This window comes from Podarcis erhardii (genome assembly GCF_964252035.2).
Source record: "Podarcis erhardii genome assembly, chromosome: 7".
NCBI classification, from domain to species: domain Eukaryota; kingdom Metazoa; phylum Chordata; class Lepidosauria; order Squamata; family Lacertidae; genus Podarcis; species Podarcis erhardii.
Window position 1 is genome coordinate 14,844,627 of NC_138511.1, and position 24,390 is coordinate 14,869,016.

General features: G+C 50.1%; 1 protein-coding gene and 1 long non-coding RNA gene across 2 annotated transcripts in view; one reads left to right on the plus strand and one right to left on the minus strand.

The window, feature by feature from the left end:
- UBR4 (ubiquitin protein ligase E3 component n-recognin 4) overlaps window positions 1–24,390 on the plus strand; it is a 144,811-nt gene that overhangs the window by 118,913 nt on the left and 1,508 nt on the right. The window contains exons 90-105 of the mRNA XM_081871457.1: window positions 553–750; window positions 1,086–1,166; window positions 6,677–6,764; window positions 8,274–8,401; window positions 10,540–10,647; window positions 10,905–11,024; window positions 13,748–13,938; window positions 15,185–15,358; window positions 15,999–16,098; window positions 17,072–17,290; window positions 17,933–18,046; window positions 19,205–19,347; window positions 19,631–19,756; window positions 20,045–20,239; window positions 21,915–22,139; window positions 24,074–24,164. Coding sequence (XP_081727583.1) covers window positions 553–750; window positions 1,086–1,166; window positions 6,677–6,764; window positions 8,274–8,401; window positions 10,540–10,647; window positions 10,905–11,024; window positions 13,748–13,938; window positions 15,185–15,358; window positions 15,999–16,098; window positions 17,072–17,290; window positions 17,933–18,046; window positions 19,205–19,347; window positions 19,631–19,756; window positions 20,045–20,239; window positions 21,915–22,139; window positions 24,074–24,164 — 2,301 coding nt within the window. The remainder of the gene's footprint in view (window positions 1–552; window positions 751–1,085; window positions 1,167–6,676; window positions 6,765–8,273; window positions 8,402–10,539; window positions 10,648–10,904; window positions 11,025–13,747; window positions 13,939–15,184; window positions 15,359–15,998; window positions 16,099–17,071; window positions 17,291–17,932; window positions 18,047–19,204; window positions 19,348–19,630; window positions 19,757–20,044; window positions 20,240–21,914; window positions 22,140–24,073; window positions 24,165–24,390) is intronic.
- LOC309347039 overlaps window positions 1–24,390 on the minus strand; it is a 123,249-nt gene that overhangs the window by 72,533 nt on the left and 26,326 nt on the right. The gene's annotated exons all lie outside the window — the stretch shown is intronic.

Consider the following 24,390-nt stretch of genomic DNA (forward strand, 5'->3'; position numbering starts at 1 on the left):
AGATATCCCATAGACTGTCCCCGGGACAGGTGAGGCTGCTGATCCCTTATTTTTGAGGCTGCTGATCCCTTATTTTCAAATCTGAAAGTTGACAGCTATATGTTTCCCTAACTCCAGAGAGCTGATGCACAATATTCCTGCAGTGGAAACTTAAATTCCCTGCCTCCCAATATAAATAGGAGGCTTTATTTTTGGAAAATGTCTAAAAGGCAATGGCTCGTGCAGAGGTGCAACAGGCAGACAGATCCCAGAGTAATTCTGCCCTGTAGCCCACACCTGCACCTATAGAATGATCAATTCCCACCCAATGCACTCCACAGGAACTGTGCTGAGGAAGGAGGCAGGGCCAGAATGGTAAGTCAAACAGAGATACAACGGGCAGCCTCTCCTGTGGGTTTCAATACTTAGGCCCTTCCTTTAGGCACAGAGTTTGGGCCATGCTATCCCTTGCCCTACTTTGCATTTTGTCCACTGCCAGCTGTGCAGAAGGGACCAGCTAAGTTTCAGGGCAGGAGACACGGGCTCATTTCACACCCATTGCCATTGTTTCAGGAGGAGAACGAGGTGACGGAGTTCTTTGTCACCCTGGAGAAGGACCCGCAGCAGGAAGACTTCCTCCAGGGGCGGATGCCTGGCAACCCCTACAGCAGCAACGAGCCTGGCATTGGGCCCCTGATGAGGGACATCAAGAACAAGATCTGCCAGGACTGCGACTTGGTGGCTCTGCTGGAGGACGACAGTGGGATGGAGGTGAGGATCGTTGCGGAGGGGGCAGAGCACGGATGAGGAGCCCTCCAGATGTTGCCAGGGAGATCAGAGGGCCGCATAAGAGCTGAAAGGCCTCATTCAGCTTCTGGACCTGATGCTCCCCACTTTGTGTGTCCACTGATCCTTTTTAGACTGGAGCTGCCAGGTTTGAACTGGGACCTTCTGCATCCCAAGCATGTGCTCTTCCACTGAGCAATGGGCCCTCAAATGTTCCAGATGTCTAGGCAATGAGTACACTTCAAAAGTTATGTCGGAAGGACCGCCAGTATGCATTTTACCCATAGTGAGTTGCTGTTTTCATGTTTTCTTTCTTTCAGCTCTTGGTGAACAACAAGATCATCAGCCTTGACCTCCCAGTGGCCGAGGTGTACAAGAAAGTCTGGTGCCCAACCAACGAGGTACAGCTCTCAACACACACACACAATACCCAATCCTGTGGATCTTTTATTGTGTCTTATGACCTCTTCTGGCTGCAAGTTGTTCATTGCCTCTGAAAAATAGTGACTTGGGATACAAAGCTCCAGCCTCTGTCAACAGCCCCAAAGGCTTTCCTTGTTCCATGTGTGCAGGGATCCTTTTGCTGGGCCCCCCTTCTCAAAAGGCTTCTCTTTCTCTTTGAGGAGTGGGTCATGAAATCTGTGTGTTTGCCTGCTAATCTCCTTCCCTCTCTGCTTTAGGCCAGTGTGTACAGCCCCTGGGCCACTGTGTCCCATCTGCATTTCAAAGAACACTAGCACCCTAGAATTATCATTTAACTCTTCTCACCACCACTGGTTCTCCAGTATCTTGATCCTGATGAGCAGGCCTGGTTCCTCTTTACAACCGAAACTGGGCTGGCATCGAGGCTACTTGCCCCCACCCAGATGCCAGCCAGACTTCGTTTCCAGACAGAAATTAGCCGCTGCCAGGATGCACCTTATATGTCTAGAAGGATTTGTGGATCTGTGGGATGGTTACATTGCAGCGGGGAAGGGCTGGGGAAGGCTGTGTCCAGCCAAAAGAATACCTAGCAGGTGATTGCTGGTGTCTAAGAGGGCTGATAATATTTTGATGATCACAGATCAAAATTAGCAAGCAAACAAGTCAGTATTTCCAGTTGGCAGGTCAGTTGAGTGGACCTGGCTTTGCCCAGCCAGGTTAGAATTGCAGCATGAAATCACGAAGCGATGGAACTTCTTTATGTAGTATATGAGAACGGTGATGCATTGAGACGGAAAAGGGCCATGGGTTTATATATATGCTTGCAGAAATGCAAAACGCTCAGGACATTTTTGAAGGGAAGGAAACTTGATTCCCTCCCCCTGCAAAAGGGGAGTTGGGGGTTGGGGTGGAAATCAAGCATTTGATGTCTTTGCTTTGACTATCAGTGCCAAACTTTGGGTATTATCCTCCAGAAAGCCTCTAGGAATGAATATGTTAAAATACCCCTGCCTTGTCATCCGAGTTCAAAAGAATCTCATGTTTGTCGAGAAGCAGTTGGGAGATTAATGCATTCAGATGCATGGATCCGAATGGCCCTGTGTTTCCAACAGACTGACAGTTCCTGAATAGAGAGACCTGCATTTCAGAATTTAATATGAGTCTAGGTTTTTCACCCTCGTACGTGTGTGTGTGTGTGTGTGTGTGTGTGTGTGTGTGTGTGATGAATATTTCACAGATTGCTCTTAGCATTTCCCTCTCTCCAGCCTTTCATCCTCTCTTCCTTACGGGGCCTTTTGTCAAGTTCCACTTCCTGTATTTGTGTATCCCCCCCAGTCATTATTACAAATTAACGCATTAATATGCCCCTTCCATGGCAAAATGGCAACTGACTTGTTTGTTGGGGGAAAGTCGATGACCTTTTCGAAGTAAAATTATGCTGGATGCAGAAAAGTCACTGGGAACTTGCTTCACCCTGTTGGTTTCATGTATTTGGCTATTGAGTCTTTGGTGACCCCCCCCCCCCGGTCCGCGCCACGTGCCAAAATTTAAGCTGCGGTGTCCCCCCAAGTCAGTATATAATTGAGAAATGTTATAATTCTGTGTTTTAAGAATACGGCTTTCGGCAATGCTGGTAACTGGCTCTTGCCATCCTGCAAGCATGTTTAAGGCTTGTCCTGAAACTTGCCGTGAGAAGAAAACAAACCTGATCCTTACTCAGAGGCTGAACAGAGACGAGGGTTCATTAAATACGTGGCTCCGGGAGCTTTGTTTTAAAAATGCATTTCATTTAATTAATATGTACAGTGCCTCGTAATGTAAAAGTAGCTTCTCTGGTAGGGTTGTCATATTCCCCAAAGTGAATATCTGGACAGAGTTGTTGAGCTCTCCTCCAAAAATTCATTTTAGGGCTTTTATTGGATTTTTTAAATGATTTTTAAAAAAATAAATAAAAATCTCCCCACTTTCCCTGGACATTTTGCCGATTCAGCAAAAATGGGCACACACGCCATTTTGCTGCCCGATTCCTGGATGAGCACAGGAAAACCCAGAGGTATGATAGCCCTATTCTCTGAGCCTCTCCCGAGCGCTTAGCACCTTAAAGCATTTGGCCACCCAGCAAGCAGAGTGGAGCTTGCCCTCGCTTGGAGGTGCGAGAGAGAAATTTTATTTGTGTCTTGGTGCAGGTGAAAACTATACCAAAGTGCGTACAGAGACCCTCTTCGTTTTTCTCTCCTCTTCCCTCCCCCCCAAATGCACCTTGAATCTAAGGGTTCCTAGCTGTGATATGGGAGCCAATGATGTAGTGGTTAGAATATCGGCCCAGGGCCTGGGAGAGACCAGGGTTCCAATCCCTGCTTGGCTGTGAAGCTCAGTGGGTGTGACCTTTGGGGGCCAGGCACTGCCTTCTCTGGGTCTAACCCACCTCACAGGGTTGCTGTGGGGATTAACGGAGAAGAAGGGGAGAAGCATGCAATCCTTGTAGAAAAAGGCACGCTGTAAATGCAGTCAGTCACTCAATAATAAATATACAACCATCCTAGCAAGGCTCTCGGAGAGTCTGAGAGTTTGGACCCTGGGCGAGAACCTGGAAGCTGTGTCAAAAGAAAAATGAATTGGTATTGATTTATGTTCTTGTTGTTGTTCAGTCGTTTATTCGTGTCCGACTCTTTGTGACCCCATGGACCAGAGCATGCCAGGCACTCCTGTCTTCCACTGCCTCCCGCATTTTGGTCAAACTCATGCTGGTAGCTTCGAGAACACTATCCAACCATCTCGTCCTCTGTCGTCCCCTTCTCCTTGTGCCCTCCATCTTTCCCAGCATCAGGGTCTTTTCCAGGGAGTCGTCTCTTCTCATGAGGTGACCAAAGTATTGGAGCCTCAGCTTCAGGATCTGTCCTTCCAGTGAGCACTCAGGGCTGATTTCCTTCAGAATGGAGAGGTTGGATCTTCTTGCAGTCCATGGGACTCTCAAGAGTCTCCTCCAGCACTATAATTCAAAAGCCTCAATTCTTCGGCGATCAGGCTTCTTGATGGTCCAGCTCTCACTTCCATACATCACTACTGGGAAAACCATGGCTTTAACTATACGGACCTACATTTTAGTAAAACTTCATATTAATGGCAACGTTTCCATATGTAACTGTGCATTTGCATAATATTTCGGTTGCACTGTCTGTCGTGTTTTTCGTACGTTGCTCGGAGATAATTTTTTAATATATTAACTGGTCTAGAAATCAAATAGCCAGTCATTCATGCAACGAAGGCTTGGGAGCCAGCCTCGCTCCAGATCCCTTTTCCAGGCTGTGTGTGACTGTCGCCTGTTGCGTCTCTGCCTGCGTGGCTTCCCAGGATTCCCGGCTGCCCTGCTGAAAAGGCCGGGGAGAGTTTTTGTCAGCGTTGCTGTCAGCGCCTGAGCAGCTTTCATCTTCTTCCCCTTTGTGACGGCCTCCGCCTCTCCCCCCCCCCCCCCCCGCTTTCCTCCTCCTGCAGCTCCTTCTCTGGTTCCCTAGGAAATAGACAGGCTCACAAGGAGCTAACCTCGGGGCTGCATTTGTTTCCCTTGTCTCTCTTTCACCCGTTTTCCCTTTGTTCGTCTGCCATTTTACCAGAGCCCCCCGCGGTGCTAATTGCGGGTCTCTGGCACGGCCTTTGAGCCGATCTTCCCCCGAGGGTTTTCCCCGGCGCTTTCCGGAATCTTCTCTGACATTAAGCGCTGCTTATTCCACATTAGGCTTAGCTGCAGACTTCTTGACAGGTCCTCTTCTCTCCCTCTCTGCACCCCCCAGTATTCCCCCCCACCCCAAATAAGGCCTCCTTCTCCCAAAGCTGGGATCCCAAATATACACCCCCCTTCCCTTCCCTTTCTTCCCTGCTCTGTATTCAAACTTAAAACAGCATTAAAGTTCAGAAAGGGAGAAGGGGGGGGGGAGACAAACAAACAGCCAAGGCTTCTGGCACGAAACAAGCTTCTTCCCCACAGGGAAAGTTGTAACAAGTCCCTTCTCTGCTTAGCCACTCTCCTAATACCCTGTTCAACTTAAAAGCTTATTAAACTGTCACTCTCTCTTCCTCTCTCTCTCTCACACCCCCCTTCCATCCTCTTCACGTCAGCGAGGGAGATTTGCGTCTATTTTAAAAAAAGAAAAGCCAATCAAATTAACATATCTTCTCATTCCGTATATTTTATTCCAGTCTCCCTGTTCCCGAGCATATATCCCGAATGTTATATAGATACTGGTTTTAAGGGCAAAATATGGTTGAGTTAAAGGCTGGTTACGGCAGGGACTTCCAGGGCAGCTGCTGAAAAGCTACACCTGTACATGTGAAGCTCCTTTTATTCTTCCACCTGATGGTACCTACACCTTAGGAACTCCGTGCCTGTTGATGCCACCCAGGTGCCTTCACTGTGCCAGCCAAAAATATTTTTGCTTGGGCAAACATTCAGGCATGAAGAATGTTGACGTGCATTCTAATGTAGCTTTTAGTTTATTGTTAATTCATTTATGACGGTTTGCAATAACTGCTTTTACTGATAATTTCATTGTTTGGGTCTGTTTGTAAATTGCTTTGAGTTTCATTTTGCTTTTTACAAGCAAGTGGTACATCCATTTTATGAAATACAGTTGTATCCTGGAAGTCGAACGGAATCCGTTCTGGAAGTCCTTTTGACTTCCAAAACGTTCGGAAACCAAAGAGTGGCTTCTGATTGGCTGCAGGAAGCTCCTGCAGCCAATCAGAAGCCCCGTCGGACGTTCGGCTTCCAAGGATAGTTCGCAAATCAGAACACTCACTTCTGGGTTTGCAGCGTTCAGGAGCCAAAACTTTTGGGAACTAAGCTGTTTGAAAACCAAGGTACAATTGTAAATCTGTTTCTTGGGAGTCGGGCCTTTGACCCATCAAGCTGAGTACTGTCTACCCTGACTGGCAGCAACCCTCCAAGGAAGCATTTCTCCTGCTTGCTCTCCCTCTGCAGCTCTCTCTAGCTAACTAGATATCCCAGGGATTGGTCTGAGGCTGTAAAGAGGCAAGACGACTCAGGCTTCCCTAGGCATGAATTAACCCTGCTGCCGCCCCACATCTTGTTTCATTGCGGAGTGGGTCAAAATCCTGCTTTTCCTCTGCCGTGCCCCTTTCCCCTCACCGAGAGCGAACAGGAGGAGGGGAAGGAGCTGCACTTTTGTTTCTCTGCATTTATTTATTCAGAGGACTGCTGGATCAAAGAGGCATGTACATAATAAAATTGTAGGCGCCTCCTGGCAGAGACCCTAAAACGATCTGCATTAGGGAGGCTCACAGCTGGCCGCTGGCTCCCTTCGGAGACTCTTCAGAGTGTAGCCCAGAACCTCTTGACTACTGACAGACACCCCTCCCCTGCCTTTTCCTGTGGGGTTAGCTCAGCCCTGGTTAAAAGGGGCTGTCCATTTAAGGCCGCTCTGGGGCTCGGCAAAGACTCCACTGTGGTTCCTTCCGGCTTCTTTCTCCGCAGGGGGAGCCCATGAGGATCATTTACCGCATGCGAGGCCTACTGGGCGACGCGACAGAAGAGTTCATCGAGTCGCTGGACTCCACTACAGGTACGGCGCTTGCTTCTCCCTCGTCGGAAGGGACCACCCAGAAGTCTTCAGCTGTGGGGTCACAGCAGTTTGGCCAAAGACCTCCTGGCAGTGGGAGCTCTGTGGGGCTGAGGTTGCCTCCCTTGGAGAAAGTTGCTTTGAACACCTCTGACCTGGCATTGGTCTCAACAATCCTGGCTTGCATCCAGCCAAGGTCTACTCAGAACAGATCCATTGACGTGCGTGGAACCATAAGTCAAGTCATGTCTGTTAGCCTCAATGGATCTACTCTGAGCAGGACTTACATTGGATAGAATTCAGCGAACCTTTGGGGGAATTGAGTGGTAACCAATCTATGCATCGGCCACCCCTCCCTGAGAGGGAATTACCTGTGCAGAAGATCCATTGACTTCAGGTGTGGATTACCTTCTCCCCCACCCCCAATGTTCCTGAACTCCAAACTCACCCAGTGAAGCTGAATGGTGGAAGATTTAGGTTGGACAAAAGAAAGTACCGTATTTTTCGCCCCATAGGACGCACCGGCCCATAGGACGCACCTAGTTTTTTTGGGGGGGAAATAAAGAAAAAAAATTATTTCCCCCCCAGGTGCGGGGCTGGGGCGGGGGAAGCCCAGCGTCTCCTGACCCCAGCCCCCATAACAGGCTGCTATCAGCTAGCCGTGGGAGAGCCACACGACTTCGCGCGGCTCTCCCATGGCTAGCGGAGTGCTGTGCGAAGCTTGGGGCGTGCTGAGCTCAGCGCGCCCCACGCTTCTGGGTGCTGGCAAGGTCTCCGCTAGCCGTGGGAGAGCCGCGTCTCCCACGGCTAGCGGATAGCTTCCTGAAGCCTGGAGAGGGAGAGGGGTCGGCGCGCACCGACCCCCCTCGCTCTCCAGGCTTCAGCGAAAGCCTGCATTCACCCCATAGGACGCACACACATTTCCCCTTCATTTTTGGAGGGGAAAAAGTGCGTCCTATAGGGCAAAAATACGGTACATCTTCATTCAGTGGTTGGTTAAACTATGGAACTCACTTCCACAGGAGACAGTGATGGGCCACCAACTTGGGTAGCTTGGGGCAAATTCATGGGAGGATAAGGCTTATCAGTGTCTTCTAGGCATTGTGAGGGCTTTGCTTTCAAATACCAGTTGCTGGAAACTGCAAGAGGAGAGAATTGTTCTTGTACTCAGGTCCCGCTTGCGGGTTTCCCATAATAGACATCTGGCCGGCCACTGTGAAAACAGGATTCTGGGCTAGGTGGGCCCCTTTGGGTCTTATCCAGCAAGCCTCGTGATCTTGATTTGCATCCGTCCTGGCAAGCATCCCTGGGCAGGGATGATAGGAGTTGCAGCTCAGCCACTTCCAAAGGGTACCCCCCCCCACCTGTTTAGCTGCTCTTTGGTGGAAGGGGGAAAACGTGGCCTGGCCCTGTCCCCCTTTTAGTCCTCCCCCCGCAGTGGCTGGCGTGTGCTTCCTCCCAGCTTTGTTGATGCCGTTGCCTCTCTCCTGTCAGCCTCTTTCTTTTCCACAGATGAAGAGGAGGATGAGGAAGAAGTGTACAAAATGGCGGGCGTGATGGCACAGTGTGGGGGGCTGGGCTGCATGTTGAACCGCTTGACCGGCATCAAGGATTTCAAGCAAGGCCGACACCTCCTGACGGTGAGTCTCTCTCTCCCCCCCCCCCCGTTCGCTCCCTCTTTCTGTGTGTGTTTGTGGCCCTTTTCGGGTTCATCGACAAAGGGCTGAATGGGAGAACCATTCAACAAGCTTTCTCATGGCCATCTGTTCGGCCATGGTGAGAACAGGGCGCTGGACCAGATGGGCAATTGGCGTGATTCAGCAGGCTCTTCTGAGGTCCTTGTATTCTTTTGCTCACAAGAGCGCTCCCCCCAATTTTCTTTATTATTTACTTATTCGTAACAATTACATAAAAAGGGACGCGGGTGGCGCTGTGGGTTAAACCACAGAGCCTAGGACTTGCTGATCAGAAAGTTGGCAGTTTGAATCCGCGCGACGGGGTGAGCTCCCGTTGCTCAGTCCCATTGCTCAGTCTTCACTGGACTAAATTAAGGGTGGGGAACCTCAGGCTGAATGAGATCCAAGCCAAACCATCCACCAACTCCAACCCTTCTCTATAGCCACTTCCTTGAGAGCTTTTGGATGCAGGTGGCCCTGTGGGTTAAACCACAGAGCCTAGGACTTGCCGATCAGAAGGTCGGCGATTCGAATCCTTGTGACAGGGTGAGCTCCTGTTGCTCGGTCCCTGTTCCTGCCAACCTAGCAGCTTGAAAGCACATCAAAGTGCAAGTAGATAAATAGGTACCGCTCCAGCGGGAAGGTAAACGGCACTTCCGTGCGCTGCTCTGGTTCGCCAGAAGCGGCTTAGTCATGCTGGCCACATGACCCGGAAGCTGTACACCAGCTCCCTCGGCCAATAAAGCGAGATGAGAGCCGCAACCCCAGAGTCGGCCACGACTGGACCTAATGGTCAGGGGTCCCTTTACCTTTACCTTTAACAATTACATACCACCCTACATCCATAGATCTCAAGGCAGTTCACAGCATAAAAATACAAGAAAAAACACCAGCCATCTGACCTGCTGCCTGCCTGTCATTCATTAGAGCCTGTGCTCTAGTGTTCAGCATGTTTGTTGGACTGTGACCTGGGAGACCAGAGTTTGAATCCCCTGTCAGTCATGAAGTTCATTGGGGTGACCTGGAACTGGTCCCCGTTTCTTGGCTTCACCTATCTCACAGGGTTGTAGTGAAATCAGCTCGGTGGCAGAGCCCCTCTTTTGCATGCAGAACTTCCCAGCAGCATCTCCAGGGAGGGGCTTCCTGCCTGAAACCCCGTGGAGCTGCTGCCAGTCTAGACACAGCACCGAGCTAGATGGGTCAGTGACCTGACTCTGTATAAGGCAGCTTCCTATGTCTTCGCATAGAACTGTAGTGTTGGAAAGGGACCCCAAGGGTCATCTGGTCCAATTCCCTGCAATGCAAGAATCTTGCCTACATCCATCCCCGGGGCTGCCTTGAGAACTTAAGCATCAGCCCCCCTCCCCCCGCATTTTGACCTATAAAATCTTAAACAGCTTAGGACTGCAATACCTCAAGGTCCTCTTCTTTCCATATGAACCTACCTGAGACCATCTTCTGAGGCCCTCCTTCGTGTGCCTCCTCCTCAAAAGGTCCGGAGGGTGGCAACTTGAGAACGGGGGCTTCTCTGCAGTCGCTCCCCATCTGCAGAATGCTCTCCCCAGGGAAGTTTGCCTGGCACCTTCATTATACACCTTTAGGTGCCAGGCAAAAGGCTCCTTTTTAACCAGGCCTTTGGTTGATCTGATTTACATCCTATGCCCTTTTAAAATGTTTTTTTTTTGGGGGGGGGGAGGCAAATGGGTGGTTGTTTTTATTTTTATTAGGTGTTTTGTGGTTTTATATCTTGAATTTATTCTGTGAACCGCTTTGAGACCCCCAGGTATAGGACGGTATATAAATTCAAATCATCATCATCATCATCTGATGCCACGAGCCAGGACAGTGATGATGAGAGGCACGACTTTGCCTTGGCTGGCATTGCCTGCAGTTCCTCCCCTTGACCAGAAGGTGGTGCAGGGAGCCAGTGCCTGATCTGCAGGGCTCCCAGCAGGGAGAACCCAGAGCACTTGAGAGATGCAAGCGAGCCAGGGGGGGCACAAAATAAGGAGCAGTTCCCGCATTGGGGTTGACGCTGGTCCTAAAATCTGTGAAGGCCACTTGCCTCGGCTCTAGGTTCTCACGTTTTCCCCTCTAAACAGGTGCTGCTGAAACTCTTCAGCTACTGTGTCAAAGTAAAGGTTAACCGCCAGCAACTGGTGAAACTGGAGATGAACACTCTCAACGTCATGCTGGGGACCCTCAACCTGGTAAGGCAGAGCCTCCTGCCATTGGGAGATGGGGGGAAATACGGGGTGGCTGGGCTCCCTCTCTGTTCCCGGAGCCGCCTTCCCACTCTCTGGCCACATCAAGAGCGGTTTCCGTAATTGTTCAACCACGCTGCCCTCCCTTACCTGTGTGTTACGCCATGCTGGCCTGGAAGGGGGGAGGCTGGCGCCAGTTGGGCGGCTTCTCGGAGGGTCAGGGCACGGGCTGCTGTGACGCTTGTCACCACCCTTCTCGTCAGGCTCTCGTAGCTGAGCAGGAGAGCAAAGACAGCGGAGGGGCAGCTGTGGCCGAGCAGGTGCTCAGCATCATGGAGATCATCCTGGATGAGTCCAACGCCGAGCCACTAAGTGAGGACAAGGTGAGTGTTTGCACGTGGGAGGAGTGGGGGCAAGGGGGAGGTTTGCGGTTTCTGCATCCAGGGAGCAGATTTCATTCCTCCCCTCCCTCGAACCTCTTCCCTGTTGTTTTAGTTTTGTATGCTCCTTGGTGGCAGAGGCCTGCCTGCATAGCAGTAGTTGCTTGTATTTTGCCCATCTCTCTTCAGGAAACTCTTGAATCGCCATAGACACAGGCGGCATTGCCCAAATCAGGGATAGAGAGCCAGTGGTCCTCCAGATGTTTTTGGGCTGCAGTTCTCATCATCCCTGGGCTGATGGGATTTGGGGTCCCAAGAACATCTGGAAGGTCACAGCTGGCTCCCCACTCCTGGTCTAAATAACAATTTCTTCATGGCTTTGTTGAGCAGCATATAGAGACAAGTGGAATTAGCATTGCTGTGGGTTGGAGTCGAGGGAAATTCCTGCAGGTGCCCAGGGGCCCCCACAGTCCACAGGATCCAGAAAGCTGTTCCAGGACACGCAGGAGGTGCAAATTACAAATAAAATTGCAAATGTGTTTGTGCCAGGACCCTTCCATTGCAGTCTCTCATGCCCTCCCTGCCCCACCTCTCCATTCCAAAAGCTCTTATTATTCCACTATCAGTTCCATTATTATTATTATTATTATTCCTCTATTGGGGATCACTAATAGCTGAGAGCTGCTTCTGTCTTTCTGGGCTGGGGGTTAAGAAGGGATCTGACCCTGAGGGGGTTTTAATGGCAGTCGCAGGAAGTCTGGCATCCGTCGGCCTTCGGGTAGATTGACAGAGCTGTTCTGTTAGTGGCCTCCTGGGAAAGAACTTAAGAGTGCCATTTCTCCAATGCCTTTGTGGTGCCAGAAAACTGCTTGTGTTCCTCCCACGAGGACGTATGTTCAGGAAACGATGGAAGGATCTGCAGTGGAGAGCTTTTTCATTGACCCTGCGTGAGTGCCTGCTCTCAGGGTTACTTCCAAAGGGGATCCTGTTGTGTCTCTGCATAACCTGTAATCGGACCCTATAGTCACTCCCTTGAGCAGTGCCTCTCTGTGTTGCCCTTCAGAGGGGGGTCTGGAAATCAGTGTATTCTAGCCAAATAAAAACATACAGCATCATGCAAAGTGATAAGATTTATTGCAGTCTGCAAAAAGCATAAAATGGTCCAGAGCAATAGGTTACAAAGACACTTTATAATATTTTCCCATCCATGATTCCCTCGTGCCCAGTCCTTTCCAAGGCTCCAATTGGTCATCTGAGCACATGGACAGCTCATGAACACCTCATGCTTGCTTTTCATTTTCTAAGAAATATGCTTTTACCTACTATACAATATCATAACCGCACATTGCTTTAAAACAAAGGTATAAATCCACTCATTCTTCTGTCTCCTGCAAAATGTTGCATTTTTAGTACTCTATTACGTGGAGCATCTAGTCTTTTCAAGGCCACCTCACCTCTCTGTTATGCAAAATGGATTAAGACTGAGAGGCCCAGCAGAGGCAGAAATACAGTTTATAATTCATTTAATGGGGCTGCAGGAAGGAAAAAAGAAAATAGTTTTTCCTTGGGAAGTGAGAAACAACTGAAACTTATTTCTCAGTTCTACACGAGGACAACATTTTGATAAGTGTGAGGAGCAATTACATTAGACCTAAGTATAAAAACAAACCCATCTCTGCCAGCTAGTGTGTCTGCTTTCTTTCACTATTAATTAGCGAGCTAACATGGCTTCAGGCTGGTTGACCTTCTTGCAATCTTTTAACACCTGGCAATATTAGAATCATTTTGCAAAGCAAGCCAGCTTCTTATATGAGGGAAGAAACATAGGGCTTATATTTTCAATAAAAAGTAAAAAAGCATGAAGAAACAAGGGGTCATTGGGGCTACACTGGAAGGAGGCGAGCCAACCTGTAGATAAATGAGAGCGATTGGAAGACGTGTTCAGAACACAGAGGTCCAATAGTTCTTGACCTTCCCTTTGACCATACTAGCACGGTCAGTAGCAGGGGTTAGAAACTAGAAGTTCCCTGGGTTGGAGCTGACCCTCTGGAGCAGGCACACTTATGGCATAGTGGGGTTGAGCCATGGGCCCACCCCTCCCTTCTCAGGGTTAGCCCCAAGGGGATATTGCTGGCTGACCAGGGTCTTCAGGTCACAATAGCTGGGCCTGACCAGCCTCTGACCCTCTTCAGCAGCACTCAAGGGTGCTGAACTGTATCTTGCCATGAGCTGAAGGACATCCAGGAACTCCTTAGCGAGGCTGGAGGTTTGGCTCCCCCCCCCCCAAAAAAAATAATGCCGTAGAGATACCAGGTCTTCCCTTGTTGCCTGCCTAAATGGGATTTTTTTTCTTTACAGCCTGCTGTGTTCATTGGAACACGTGTTTTGTCACTAATAAATTGGTTTCAGGGAGCGTTTCTTACAGAGTCTTGATGGTGAATCATCCAAATGAATCTAGGACAGGACAAAAAGCCTAAGAGAGTTGGCTTTGCCAGATCAGGGAGTGGTCAAGGGGGTTATCGGAGGGGTGTTGTCCTGAAGGCGTTGAGAATAGAAGGAGAGGAGCAGAAACAGAGGAAGAGGGAATTTGCAGGGAGGTTGAGAGATTGCGAGGGGCGGATTTGAGAAGCTGCCCTGCAAATGAGGTGTGGGGCAGGGAGAAGGGTGTCCCAAGGCAGATACGACTCCGGGTGTCTTGACTGACGGGCCATTTCCCCCCTCTGCAGGGCAACCTCCTCCTCACGGGAGACAAGGACCAGCTGGTGATGCTGCTGGACCAGATCAACAGCACCTTCGTCCGCTCCAACCCTAGCGTCCTGCAGGGCCTGCTCCGCATCATCCCTTACCTGTCCTTTGGGGAGATGGAGAAGATGCAGATCCTGGTCGATCGCTTCAAGCCCTACTGCAGCTTCGACAAGTATGCCTCCCTGGGAACCCTCAACCGAACTCTCCTGCTCTCTCCTGTTCCTTGAGTTTTTAAGTGTGCAAAATAAATTGGGGTTTGCAAGGGCTCTGCTTAATCTCTGGTTCCAGGCTGGCCTCAAAGCTCCCAAGACTCTGCGCAGCGTAGCACAGAATCCCCACAACTGGGTGCCCTTCAGATATTTTGGACTATGCCATCCAGGCTGGTGTGGGGGCATTGTAGCCCCAAACTCTGAAGGGGCACCAGGCTGGTCTTAAACAGTTGGGTTGTGTACAGGAGTCTCTATATGTTACATACAAAAAGGTGTGTTTATTCATTGTACAAAGATGTGCTTAATTTTGACTTCCTCTACTTGCCGTTGGGGATCCGGGTGGCGCTGTGGATTAAACCACAGAGCCTAGGACTTGCCGATCAGAAGGTCAGCGGTTCAAATACCCATGACGGGGTGAGCTCTCGTTGCTCTGTCCCTGCTCCTGCCAACCTAGCAGTTCAAAAGCCCGTCAAAGTGCAAGTAGATAAATAGGTACCACTCAGGCGGGAAGGTAAACGGTGTTTCCATGTGCTGCTCTGGTTCGCCAGAAGCGGCTTAGTCCTGCTGGCCACATGACCCAGAAGCTGTACGCCGGCTCCCTCGGCCAATAAAGCAAGATGAGCGCCGCAACCCCAGAGTCAGTCACGACTGGACCTAATGGTCAGGGGTCCCTTTACCTTTACTTTACTTTACTTGCCGTTGAGGGTGGGCAAGGGCATTGAAGCCCCTCCCCACAGCTGCTGGATATCTTTGCATAATTTCAAGCATAGCTTCACCCTCTTGAGAACTAGAAACTTGGCACCCCTCTCTCCTTTTTGTCAAAAGCTAATGCTCTCGGGAGTCTGAACGATTGCACCGGTTGTATTATTATGGTTCTCCAATGTCCTTTTGTTGTGCTTTTAATGCGCATTTCGTGGGTATTGCAACAATTAATGCTAGAAAACAGTGAGCAAAAGACTATTTCAATTTCCTATTAATATTTTACTCACTTTGAGTTGCTTTGGGTTGCCTCTCGGACCAACAAGTGGCATAGAAATAAACAGGGACCAGAGTCCTTTTTACAAGCTCAGCTCTGCAAAAAGCAGCCCCCAAGGCTAGAATCAGAGGGTGCAGATGGTTTGTGACTTAGCTTTATTTAGAGCGGAGAATCTGAGCCTGGACTGGCCCCTCGACAGCCTTTGTGAGTCCCTTGCCTCTTTTCTCCCCCAGGTACGATGAAGAGCACAGTGGGGATGACAAGGTCTTCCTGGACTGTTTCTGCAAAATAGCAGCTGGCATCAAGAACAACACTAACGGGCATCTCCTGAAAGACCTCATCCTCCAGAGGGGGATCACGCAGAACGCCCTCGACTACATGAAGAAGCACATCCCCAGTGCCAAGAAGTGAGAGTCGTGTGGGAGGATGGAGGCGATTTGTGGGTGGCAGTCACTGAGACGAGCCTCCTCTGCGTTGGGGCATTGCCCTTTCCTTGGGGGTGGCCAGAGAGTGCCCAGTTTGCTGCTCCCTTGCAGAGCTAATGTGAGGATAGAAAATCCCAAGCTTTGCCTTCCTTTAAGAAAGCAAAATATTGGAGTTTAGGTGGCAGGGAAATTTCTCAGCCTTGAGGCCACGGAGAACTGCTGTTGCCAGTCAGAGCAGAGAACACTGGGCTAGGTGGACCCAGTTCTGGATAAGGCAGCACTAAAGGTTACCTGGGCCCTTAACAGCTTCCTGGATCCTTGACACTCTGTGCTGGCTCCCAGGGAAGCAACTGCAGGTCTCTGTCTCAGCTGCCACCCCTGGCCGAGTCATTTTCTCGGGGTGTTTGGAGCTCAGCCACATGAAGCATGATTTCAGGCAAAAGGACTCCACTGTGGAAATTGAGGTGGTTCATTCTTTTTGAGAGTGTCTGAATTGCCTTAATTTGGGGAGCGGGTGGCATGAGTGTGTGAGCCACACAGTGAGGTTGGGGTGGAGTAATCCAGGTCTTGATGCTGATACTGCTTTTCAAACGCTTTCTCTTTTCCAATCTTCTCTCCGCAGTTTGGATGCCGATGTGTGGAAGAAATTCCTCTCCCGGCCAGCCCTTCCTTTCATCCTCCGGCTGCTCCGAGGTCTCGCCACGCAGCACCCCCCAACACAGGTGAAAGAGATGTCTTCTACCCCTCCCTTGGCCCGTGAATCTAATCTGGTCTCCATGTACATCAGGTTTAGGCATATACATGGTGCCTGATCCTACGGGCTGATTCCAGGCACAGCTGCCTTCTCCTAAGTGTGAGACAAAGGCAAAGGGCTCTTTAAGCCCAGCCCCTACAGAGGCATGTTGGACCTCAGGTGTGGGTGTGTGGGTGTTGCTTGTGCCTAGGGTGGGAATGATCCAGCAATAACAGAGCTACATCAGAAGGGGCAGAAGGAAAACATCCCAAAGTGTGCTACAGAATAGTGGTTCCCAATGGTGGTCCACGAGAGTCATTCGGATGCATTGCAGTGTGTCTTGGAATTCTAATTGTAATACAGTAAGATTGTATTGCAGGGGGTTGGTCTCTGGGACCCTTCCAATTCTGTGATTCTAGCAATACAATATATATGAAATAAAGCAGCAACAGTACAATTAAACATCACACAGCTGCTAGTGCAGCACATTGCAGTTATTACAACAGGCAGAAGAAAACAATTGTCTGAATGGTCTTCTTCCAGTGAACAAGATGCTCTTGAAGAGCGATACGGTTTTGAAAGGGAAAATTTGAAGTGTTCCATTGGTGCTCCTCCAAGGTGTCGCAGGGGCTTCTGCTGCATCCCTGTCTCTCTTGGCTGGTGTAACTGGAACGCTCTGTATGTCATATGCAATTTCATCGATCCATTACTCAGTTGCTTAAAATTCACTCTGCTCTTGAACTTCAATGGCGTTAATTGGGTGGCATCCCTGGAGGTCTGGGTGCCTTTTTGTACTATACTATGCTCGAAAGATGGACAATTTTTTAAGAGCAAAGCTGTATCTGGTGTAGAGGGAGGAAGAGCATAGGAGATTTCCTTTTCAGATTCCACAGCTCAGGGCGAAGGCTGACTCATCTTCCTGTCCTCTTTGCCCACTGCGTTAACGTCTGCTCCCCGAACAGGTGCTCATTGGGACCGACTCGATCACGAACCTGCACAAGCTGGAGCAAGTCTCCAGTGACGAAGGGATAGGGACGCTGGCCGAGAATCTCCTGGAGGCCCTGCGGGAGCACCCAGAGGTGAACAAGAAGATTGACGCCGCCCGGAGAGAGACGCGAGCGGAGAAGAAGCGCATGGCCATGGCGATGCGCCAGAAAGCATTGGGCACCCTTGGCATGACGGTAAGAGCATAAGCAGAGGCAGCTGCATTAGGCCACCCGGTACCCATCTAGCAGAGCATCCTTTTCTCACAATGACCAGCCAGATTCCATGATAGGGAGCTGGTATTCAGAAACATCACTGCCTCCAACTTTGGAGGCCAAGCATAGCCATTGTGGCTAACAGCCATCCAAAGCCTTTGTCTAATCCTCTCTTCAAGCCATTTAAGTTGGTGGCCATCACTGTCTCCTGTGGGAGAGAGTTCCACAGTTTAACTCTGCACAGCATGAAGAAGTCCTTTCTTTAATCTCTCCTGAGTCTTCCAACGTTCAGCTCCATTGGATGTCCACGAGTTCTAGCAATGGCTGGCTCTTTGGGTGGTGCCATTTAATCCAGCCGGACCAGTGGCTCTTCAGGTCCCACTTGTTAGGGGAGATTTAAGTGGAGAGGCAGGAGGGCAACCCAGTTCTAGCCAAGGGAAACGGCGGTTGTTTTATCACGGCCATAGCAGCAACCATAAGGTCAAGGACACATTTTCCAATGTGAAACTTTCCATGCCTTGGAATGGCCCTCTTCCTCCAACCCACACGGCCAGTTTTCATTGCCGCCCCCCCCCCCCGACCCTGCTTTTCACCTTGACAACCTTGCTGTGCTGGATCTTTCAGACCAACGAGAAGGGCCAGGTGGTGACAAAGACAGCGCTGCTGAAGCAGATGGAGGAGCTGATCGAGGAGCCGGGTCTCACCTGTTGCATCTGCAGGGAGGGCTACAAGTTCCAGGTAGGCCTTGGGGGTGAAGTGGGGAGTCAGAGCCTGGTAATTTCACCCAGTCACGCTGTTTCATGCAGGCACCTGTGTCTGCATATGCACATTTCATTGCAGCCATATTTCCAAGGTGCTGGGCAGCTGGGCGACATCCATAGTCGTGCAGGTCTACACTGAATTGCTGGGTGTTGGACCAGATGACCCTTTGGGGCCATTCCAAGTCTACAATTCTGTGACTCTCTACCAGAGGTTCCCAAACTCATTTGTCCTTTTCAGGAAAAAGAAAAATCTCAGTGCCCCCCTAGAAATCTGCCTTCTTTAAGTGAACAAACATAAAGATGCGGTGACAAATTTGCGTTCTTTTATGTATCTATATTTCTACCTATGTCCTACAACATAGTAAAGAAAGATGTTGTTGTAGATAAGACAAGCTGAAGCTTGAAATTATAAAATTGTTTATTAAAATCAACTATGGTGACATTCACATCACACACAGAATATTTAGATAACAAAGGATAGTATTAAAATGAAAATTACAAATAACATTAAAAATGTTCCTAGTGAGAAAGATGAACCGGGGTGGATCTAGACACAGGTTAAAAGCACTATAAATAAGTCAGAAATTAAATTGTTACAACGAAAGAAAAATAAAGCCTGTGTAAAAATCCATATAAATTCCTATTTGCTCTCTGGTGTTGCATGTTTATAACATATTATTGTGATGAATGTGGCTGAGTCCTGGTGCACGAAATAGGCAAGCAAGCTGCGACCCACTTCCTGGGCCTGAGTGAAGCTGAAAATGGTTCACCCATGCCCGGGAAAACCCCTCTCTTCCAGCACAATTGCCAGATCCAGGGGAAGCGCTGTCGTCATCCCGCAGCAGTTCCCAGCCTGATGGGAAATGCCAATACAGAGCAGATGAAACATGTATGAATGGGTTTTTCAAAACATTCTTCTTTTTATGCTTCCACTGCCCTCTTATTTTTATTCACTGCCCCCCCGATTGTTCCAGCTCCCCCCCCCCCCAGGGGGATGGATCGCCCACTTTGGGAAACACTGCTCTATAGACTTCCAAGGCCCAAGAGAAAATAGCAGCTGTTTCTGTGTGGCTTTTCCACATTCAAAGCTTGGTGCCTTGGGTTTTCCGCTGCAGCTTCTGTTTTCTCCCCACAGCCGACAAAGGTCCTGGGCATCTACACCTTCACCAAGCGAGTCGCCCTGGAGGAATTTGAGAACAAGCCTCGGAAGCAGCAGGGCTACAGCACCGTTTCGCACTTTAACATTGTCCACTACGACTGTCACCTGGCAGCTGTGAGGTGGGTCTGAGTTTCCCTCTGGGCCTGAGATCTCCTTTGCATCTTGGCCGCAAAGCCATGCCTGATCTGCTGGGGGTTCGGTTTAGTCTGGGGAAGAATCCCATCAGCTGCAGCTTTGGTAATGAGCTAACCAACAATACTTTAAGGAATGCGCTAGTTGGTAAGCTGCAGGGTTTGTGGTATGTGTGTGTAATATTTAAGTCTTCAGGACTGAGGCAGTCACCAGCTTTGCAGGGAAAAGGACTTTTCCTGACTGATAATGACCTTGCTTTTACTCCTGCAGGTTGGCACGTGGGCGCGAGGAATGGGAGAGTGCAGCCCTGCAGAATGCCAACACCAAATGCAACGGCCTCTTGCCAGTGTGGGGGCCCCATGTCCCAGAATCGGCCTTTGCCACCTGCTTAGCCAGGTGAGTCTGAGGAGCTGCCCTTTTGCCTGCTGTTCTGTCAGGGTAGCAGTCTCTTGCTGCAAGTACCCTCTTCCCACCAGCTTGTAGGGGAAGAGGGCCTGATTTCTTGGACTGTACCATCCTAACACAACCTTTTCAGAACTGTATCTGTATTTTGCCCTTTCCTTAACCCTCCAGCTTCTCCGTGTATCTTTAAAAAAGGAAAGAAACGCAGCTGCCTCAAGTTTGGCTTTCCTGGGCCTCTTGTGAGATCTGCAGCCTAACCTGGTGTTGGTTTCCTTCCCGTAGGCACAACACCTACCTTCAAGAGTGCACGGGGCAACGGGAGCCCACCTACCAGCTCAATGTGCATGACACCAAGCTGCTGTTCCTCCGGTTTGCCATGGAGCAGTCGTTCAGCGTGGACACGGGCGGCGGAGGGCGGGAGAGCAATGTCCACCTCATCCCCTACATCATTCACACGGTGCTTTATGTCCTCAACACGTCAGTACCTTTTATCTGCCTCTCTCTCTCTCTCTCTCTCTCTCTCTGTGTGTGTGTGTGTCTGTGCATTTGTCCCTTGAGCCATTCTCCCTTGGTGGAGCAGGGCGTTGTGAGACGGGTTGCTGCTTTGAATTGCTCTGCAGACGGAGCACTAGATGTTGAGGTTTTGTTGCTCACCCCTCCCAAAGGAAGTAGGGACGCAGGTGGCGCTGTGGTCTAAACCACAGAGCCTAGGGCTTGTTGATCGGAAGGTGGGCGGTTTGAATCCCCGTGACGGGGTGAGCTCCTGTTGTTTGGTCCCAGCTCCTGCCAGCCTTGCAGTTCAAAAGCACGCTAGTGCAAGTAGATAAATAGGTACCGCTCCAGCAGGAAGGTAAAAAGCGTTTCCGTGCACTGCTCTGGTTTGCCAGAAGCGGCTTAGTCATGCTAGCCTCATGACCCAGGAAAACTGTCTGCAGACAAACACTGGCTCCCTCGGCCTATAGAGCATGATGAGCGCCCTGGTGCCCTGTGCCCTGTTTCTGGCCCCACCCCATGCTACTGGCACGTAGCCTCTGCTAGTTTGCCCAGAAAGGAATGTGGCTGTGAGGTAGAAAACAGTTCACCACCCCTGTTCTTTGGCACGATGTTGATGTATGTGCCTAAACTCCTTTGGGGAGGAGGGTCCAGAGCTCATTGTGAAAATGAATGGTTTGCGTGCCTGAGATCCCAGTCATTCAGGGCTGGGGATTGGAGAGGTCTTGGGAGAGCTGCTGGTCAGGAGCAGGGCCAGCCCAAGACATGTTGGCACCTGAGGCAAACCAAAAAATGGCAGGTGTCCCATCAGGAAAGAAGGGGCAAATGAGTGAAGATCTGCTTCAGGAACCAGGGGGGCAGAGGAAGAGACCAGTAGTGCCTTCTATTGGCAGAGAGGTCGCTGTGGCAGTGCTGCAACTATTGCTGCCACTGCAGCAGCAGCGAGTAATGCATTCGTTGGAGGCTGGAGTTGTTGCCCCTGTGGATCTTGCTGCCCAAGGCTGTCACTTCACTTTGCCTTAGGGGTGGATCGGCCCCGGGGAAGAGACACTGCTGGGAGTCGGCAAGGTTTACCTCGGCTGGGCCAGTTCACTCCAGCAGAGATCCCTCCACGGGCCAGATCACGTGCGTGCGATTTCTGGCCTCTGCGCAGATGCAATTTCGGTGCCGCAGAAGCACATCCCCGCACTGCGCTGGTTTAGTGCAGCACGCAGGGACTTACTGAGCAGGTGGCTCAGTTCAGTGGCAGCTTGTGGGCTGGTTAAACGACCCCCTTGGGCCAGTTGCCGACCCCTGGAGTATGCTAAGGGGACCTATGTTCAGGTGTTGATACATATGAAGGTGGATCTTGGCTTAGCCTGTGAAATGAAATGATGTCTGTTTGGATGGGGGCAGGCAAGTATGGGGGCGTTTTGTTCTGCTTTTGGGCTCATTAGCTTGGCGTATCTCAGCCCTGGTTCTTGACACTGGAGGGAAAGCCTCAGCAATATCTTGTTGGGTTGTCTAGCCCTTGTAGGAGGCTGCTGTTCTGCAGGCTTCTGATAGACCAATGTGAGAACAAGATGCTGTACGGACTAATCTGGCAAGCTCTTCTTACGTCGAAGGGTTTCTTCCCCCTGCTGTTCAAAGTGCATCGGTTCTGTCTCTGCTTAACTTCCAGAACACGAGCGACCTCTCGAGAAGAGAAGAACCTGCAGAGCTTCCTGGAGCACCCAAAGGAGAAGTGGGTGGAGAGTGCCTTCGAGGTGGACGGACCCCATTATTACATCGTCATGGCGCTTCACATCCTGCCCCCGGAGAGGTGGAAGGCGATGCGCATCGACATTCTCAAGCGGCTGCTGGTGATCTCACACGCTCGGGTGGTGTCGCCAGGGGGAGCAAGCAGGTATGGGGCTGTCCACACCCATCCACACACCCCTTTTCCTCTCCTCTCTCTGTGCTGCAGAGAAAACAGCTGGTTCCTTCCCTTCCCACCCCCAGAGAATGGTCCTATAGGGTTACAAAGGCAGGCTCATTGGATTGGGACCCTTGGACGTGACTTGGCTACACAGCCTTTGCCTTCTGCATTAGAGGCTGATGTGGAGTTACAGTCTGAAACATCTGGAGGGCACCTGGCTAAGGCTGGTTTTGATGATCAAACAAAATTTTCTTCTCCTTAAAAATCAGCATCTTTTTTTTTTCTTTTTTTTTTAAAAGCTTTATTTCCAATAGTTCCTGGAAGAGTCGGGAACAACACACAAGGTTTTGATGGATGCTGTTGGATACTCTCTTTCCCTATGTTGGTTCAGGTCTCGGCGCCCTCTTCAGGCACACAGGAGAATTAGATGTAGTTGACATTGACTCTAAGTGAGCTGGGCCTGCTGTAAATCCCGGGAGGAGCCTGACCTCTTCTCCTTCCTCCTCTCTTTGTCTGGGCCACAGAGCTGTGTCTGTTTTGCCTGCATTAAGTCTGTGGCTCACTGCCTCCCCACACCTGGTTGCATTCTTATATATATATAAAAGGCATCAGTAAAACAAAAGGAATTCTATATATCATGAATAAACCTGAGTAGCATACAAAACAATTTAAAATGCTAGACCTACTCAGAGTAGACCCATTGAACTTGATTGGATACAACTTTCAGAGCCTAGGAAAGCTTGGCTAAACATAATAGGGTGGTCTACAGCTAAATTCTACTCAAGACTAGATGCAGTGAAATTAATGAGTCTAAATTAGTCCTAACAAAACAAATTCCTTCCAGTAGCACCTTAAAGACCAACTAAGTCAGTTCTTGGTATGAGCTTTCGTGTGCATGCACACTTCTTCAGATACGAAGAAGTAGTTGGTCTTCTTAGTTGGTCTTTAAGGTGCTACTGGAAGGAATTTGTTTTGTTTTGACTATGGCAGACCAACACGGCTACCTATCTGTAACTTAAATTAGTCCTAGGCGCTGAGGTTTTACCCACAGCGCCACCCGCATCAGCTGTGTTACAGGAGAGTAAATTGGGTTGTGGGTCTTTGAAGGAGTCTCTGCTGGCCCCTTCGCTTGAAGTGTTTCCTTCCTGAGAGCAGGTGTTCAGGGGTCATGATGGAAGGGCGTACATTTTGGATGTTCTGTAATATGCGCCTGAGTGGTCTTGTAACCTTCGGGGAGGGGCTGCAGACTCCGGCATCGATTGCTCTGCACATTTCCTGCTGCTGTAAGGGAAATCTGCCATTTGATTCATGCCCGTTCTGGGGAAGTAGCTTTAGCCTCCCAGGGGAAGCACTTTCCTCAGGGACCGGCAGCCTGCAGTTCTCAAGCAGCCCAAGGCCTTGGAGCCCTGACAGAAGCAGAGGCAGTTTGATGGCGCCTCTCGCTTTGTAGCATTGACCTGCCCTTAACAAACGTTCTGAGAGTGGAGCTGGGAATCCCCTTGTAACATGACTGTGGTGATTTAGGGGGCAGGGGATGCTTGACTACATGGTCTTAAGTCCTGGAGAAAATGCTCCCCCCCTCTTTTTTTGGGGGGGGGGATGGAAACAAGATTGCAGGAATTTCAGCAACAGTGCCAGGCCCCGCGTTGCACAACACTTTGCAGTTGTGCCTGCGGCCGTAGTTGTAAATCGCTTTGCTGGGGAGAACAGTGGAGCGTCCCAGTCTCTCTGTGTGTTCCTTCCCTCCCTCCCTCCCTCTCTCCCTCCAGCGCCTGGCTGAGCTTGCCCCACGCATTTTCCCACATGTATTATGGATGGGCTTCTGGCTGTCGCCGCAGCCGGGGCTCTTCATCAGCTGAGCTTCAGGCAGCAAAGAAAAATGTAGCAATTAACTGCGAGGCTTGATCTTATTTTCCTAACAGGCTAACGGATAAAGCAGTGAAGGACTACTCGGCCTATCGCTCCGGCCTCCTCTTCTGGGCCCTCGTTGATCTCATTTACAACATGTTCAAAGTAAGCGAGCTTGGAACGAACTTGGTGCGTTTCTTCTTCTTTTAGCAACCAGTGGCCTGCTTTTTTCTAGGGGACAGGCACCATCTGTCGTGCGCAGCTCCCCAGGCTGAGGAATGTTGGGGGAATCCTAGTTCTGGGTGATCTAAAAGCTGAACTAAGACATTTTACATCAGTGTTCCAGGTTCTTTCGCTCTCCCCATCCCCCAGTTTCCACAATTTTTATCAG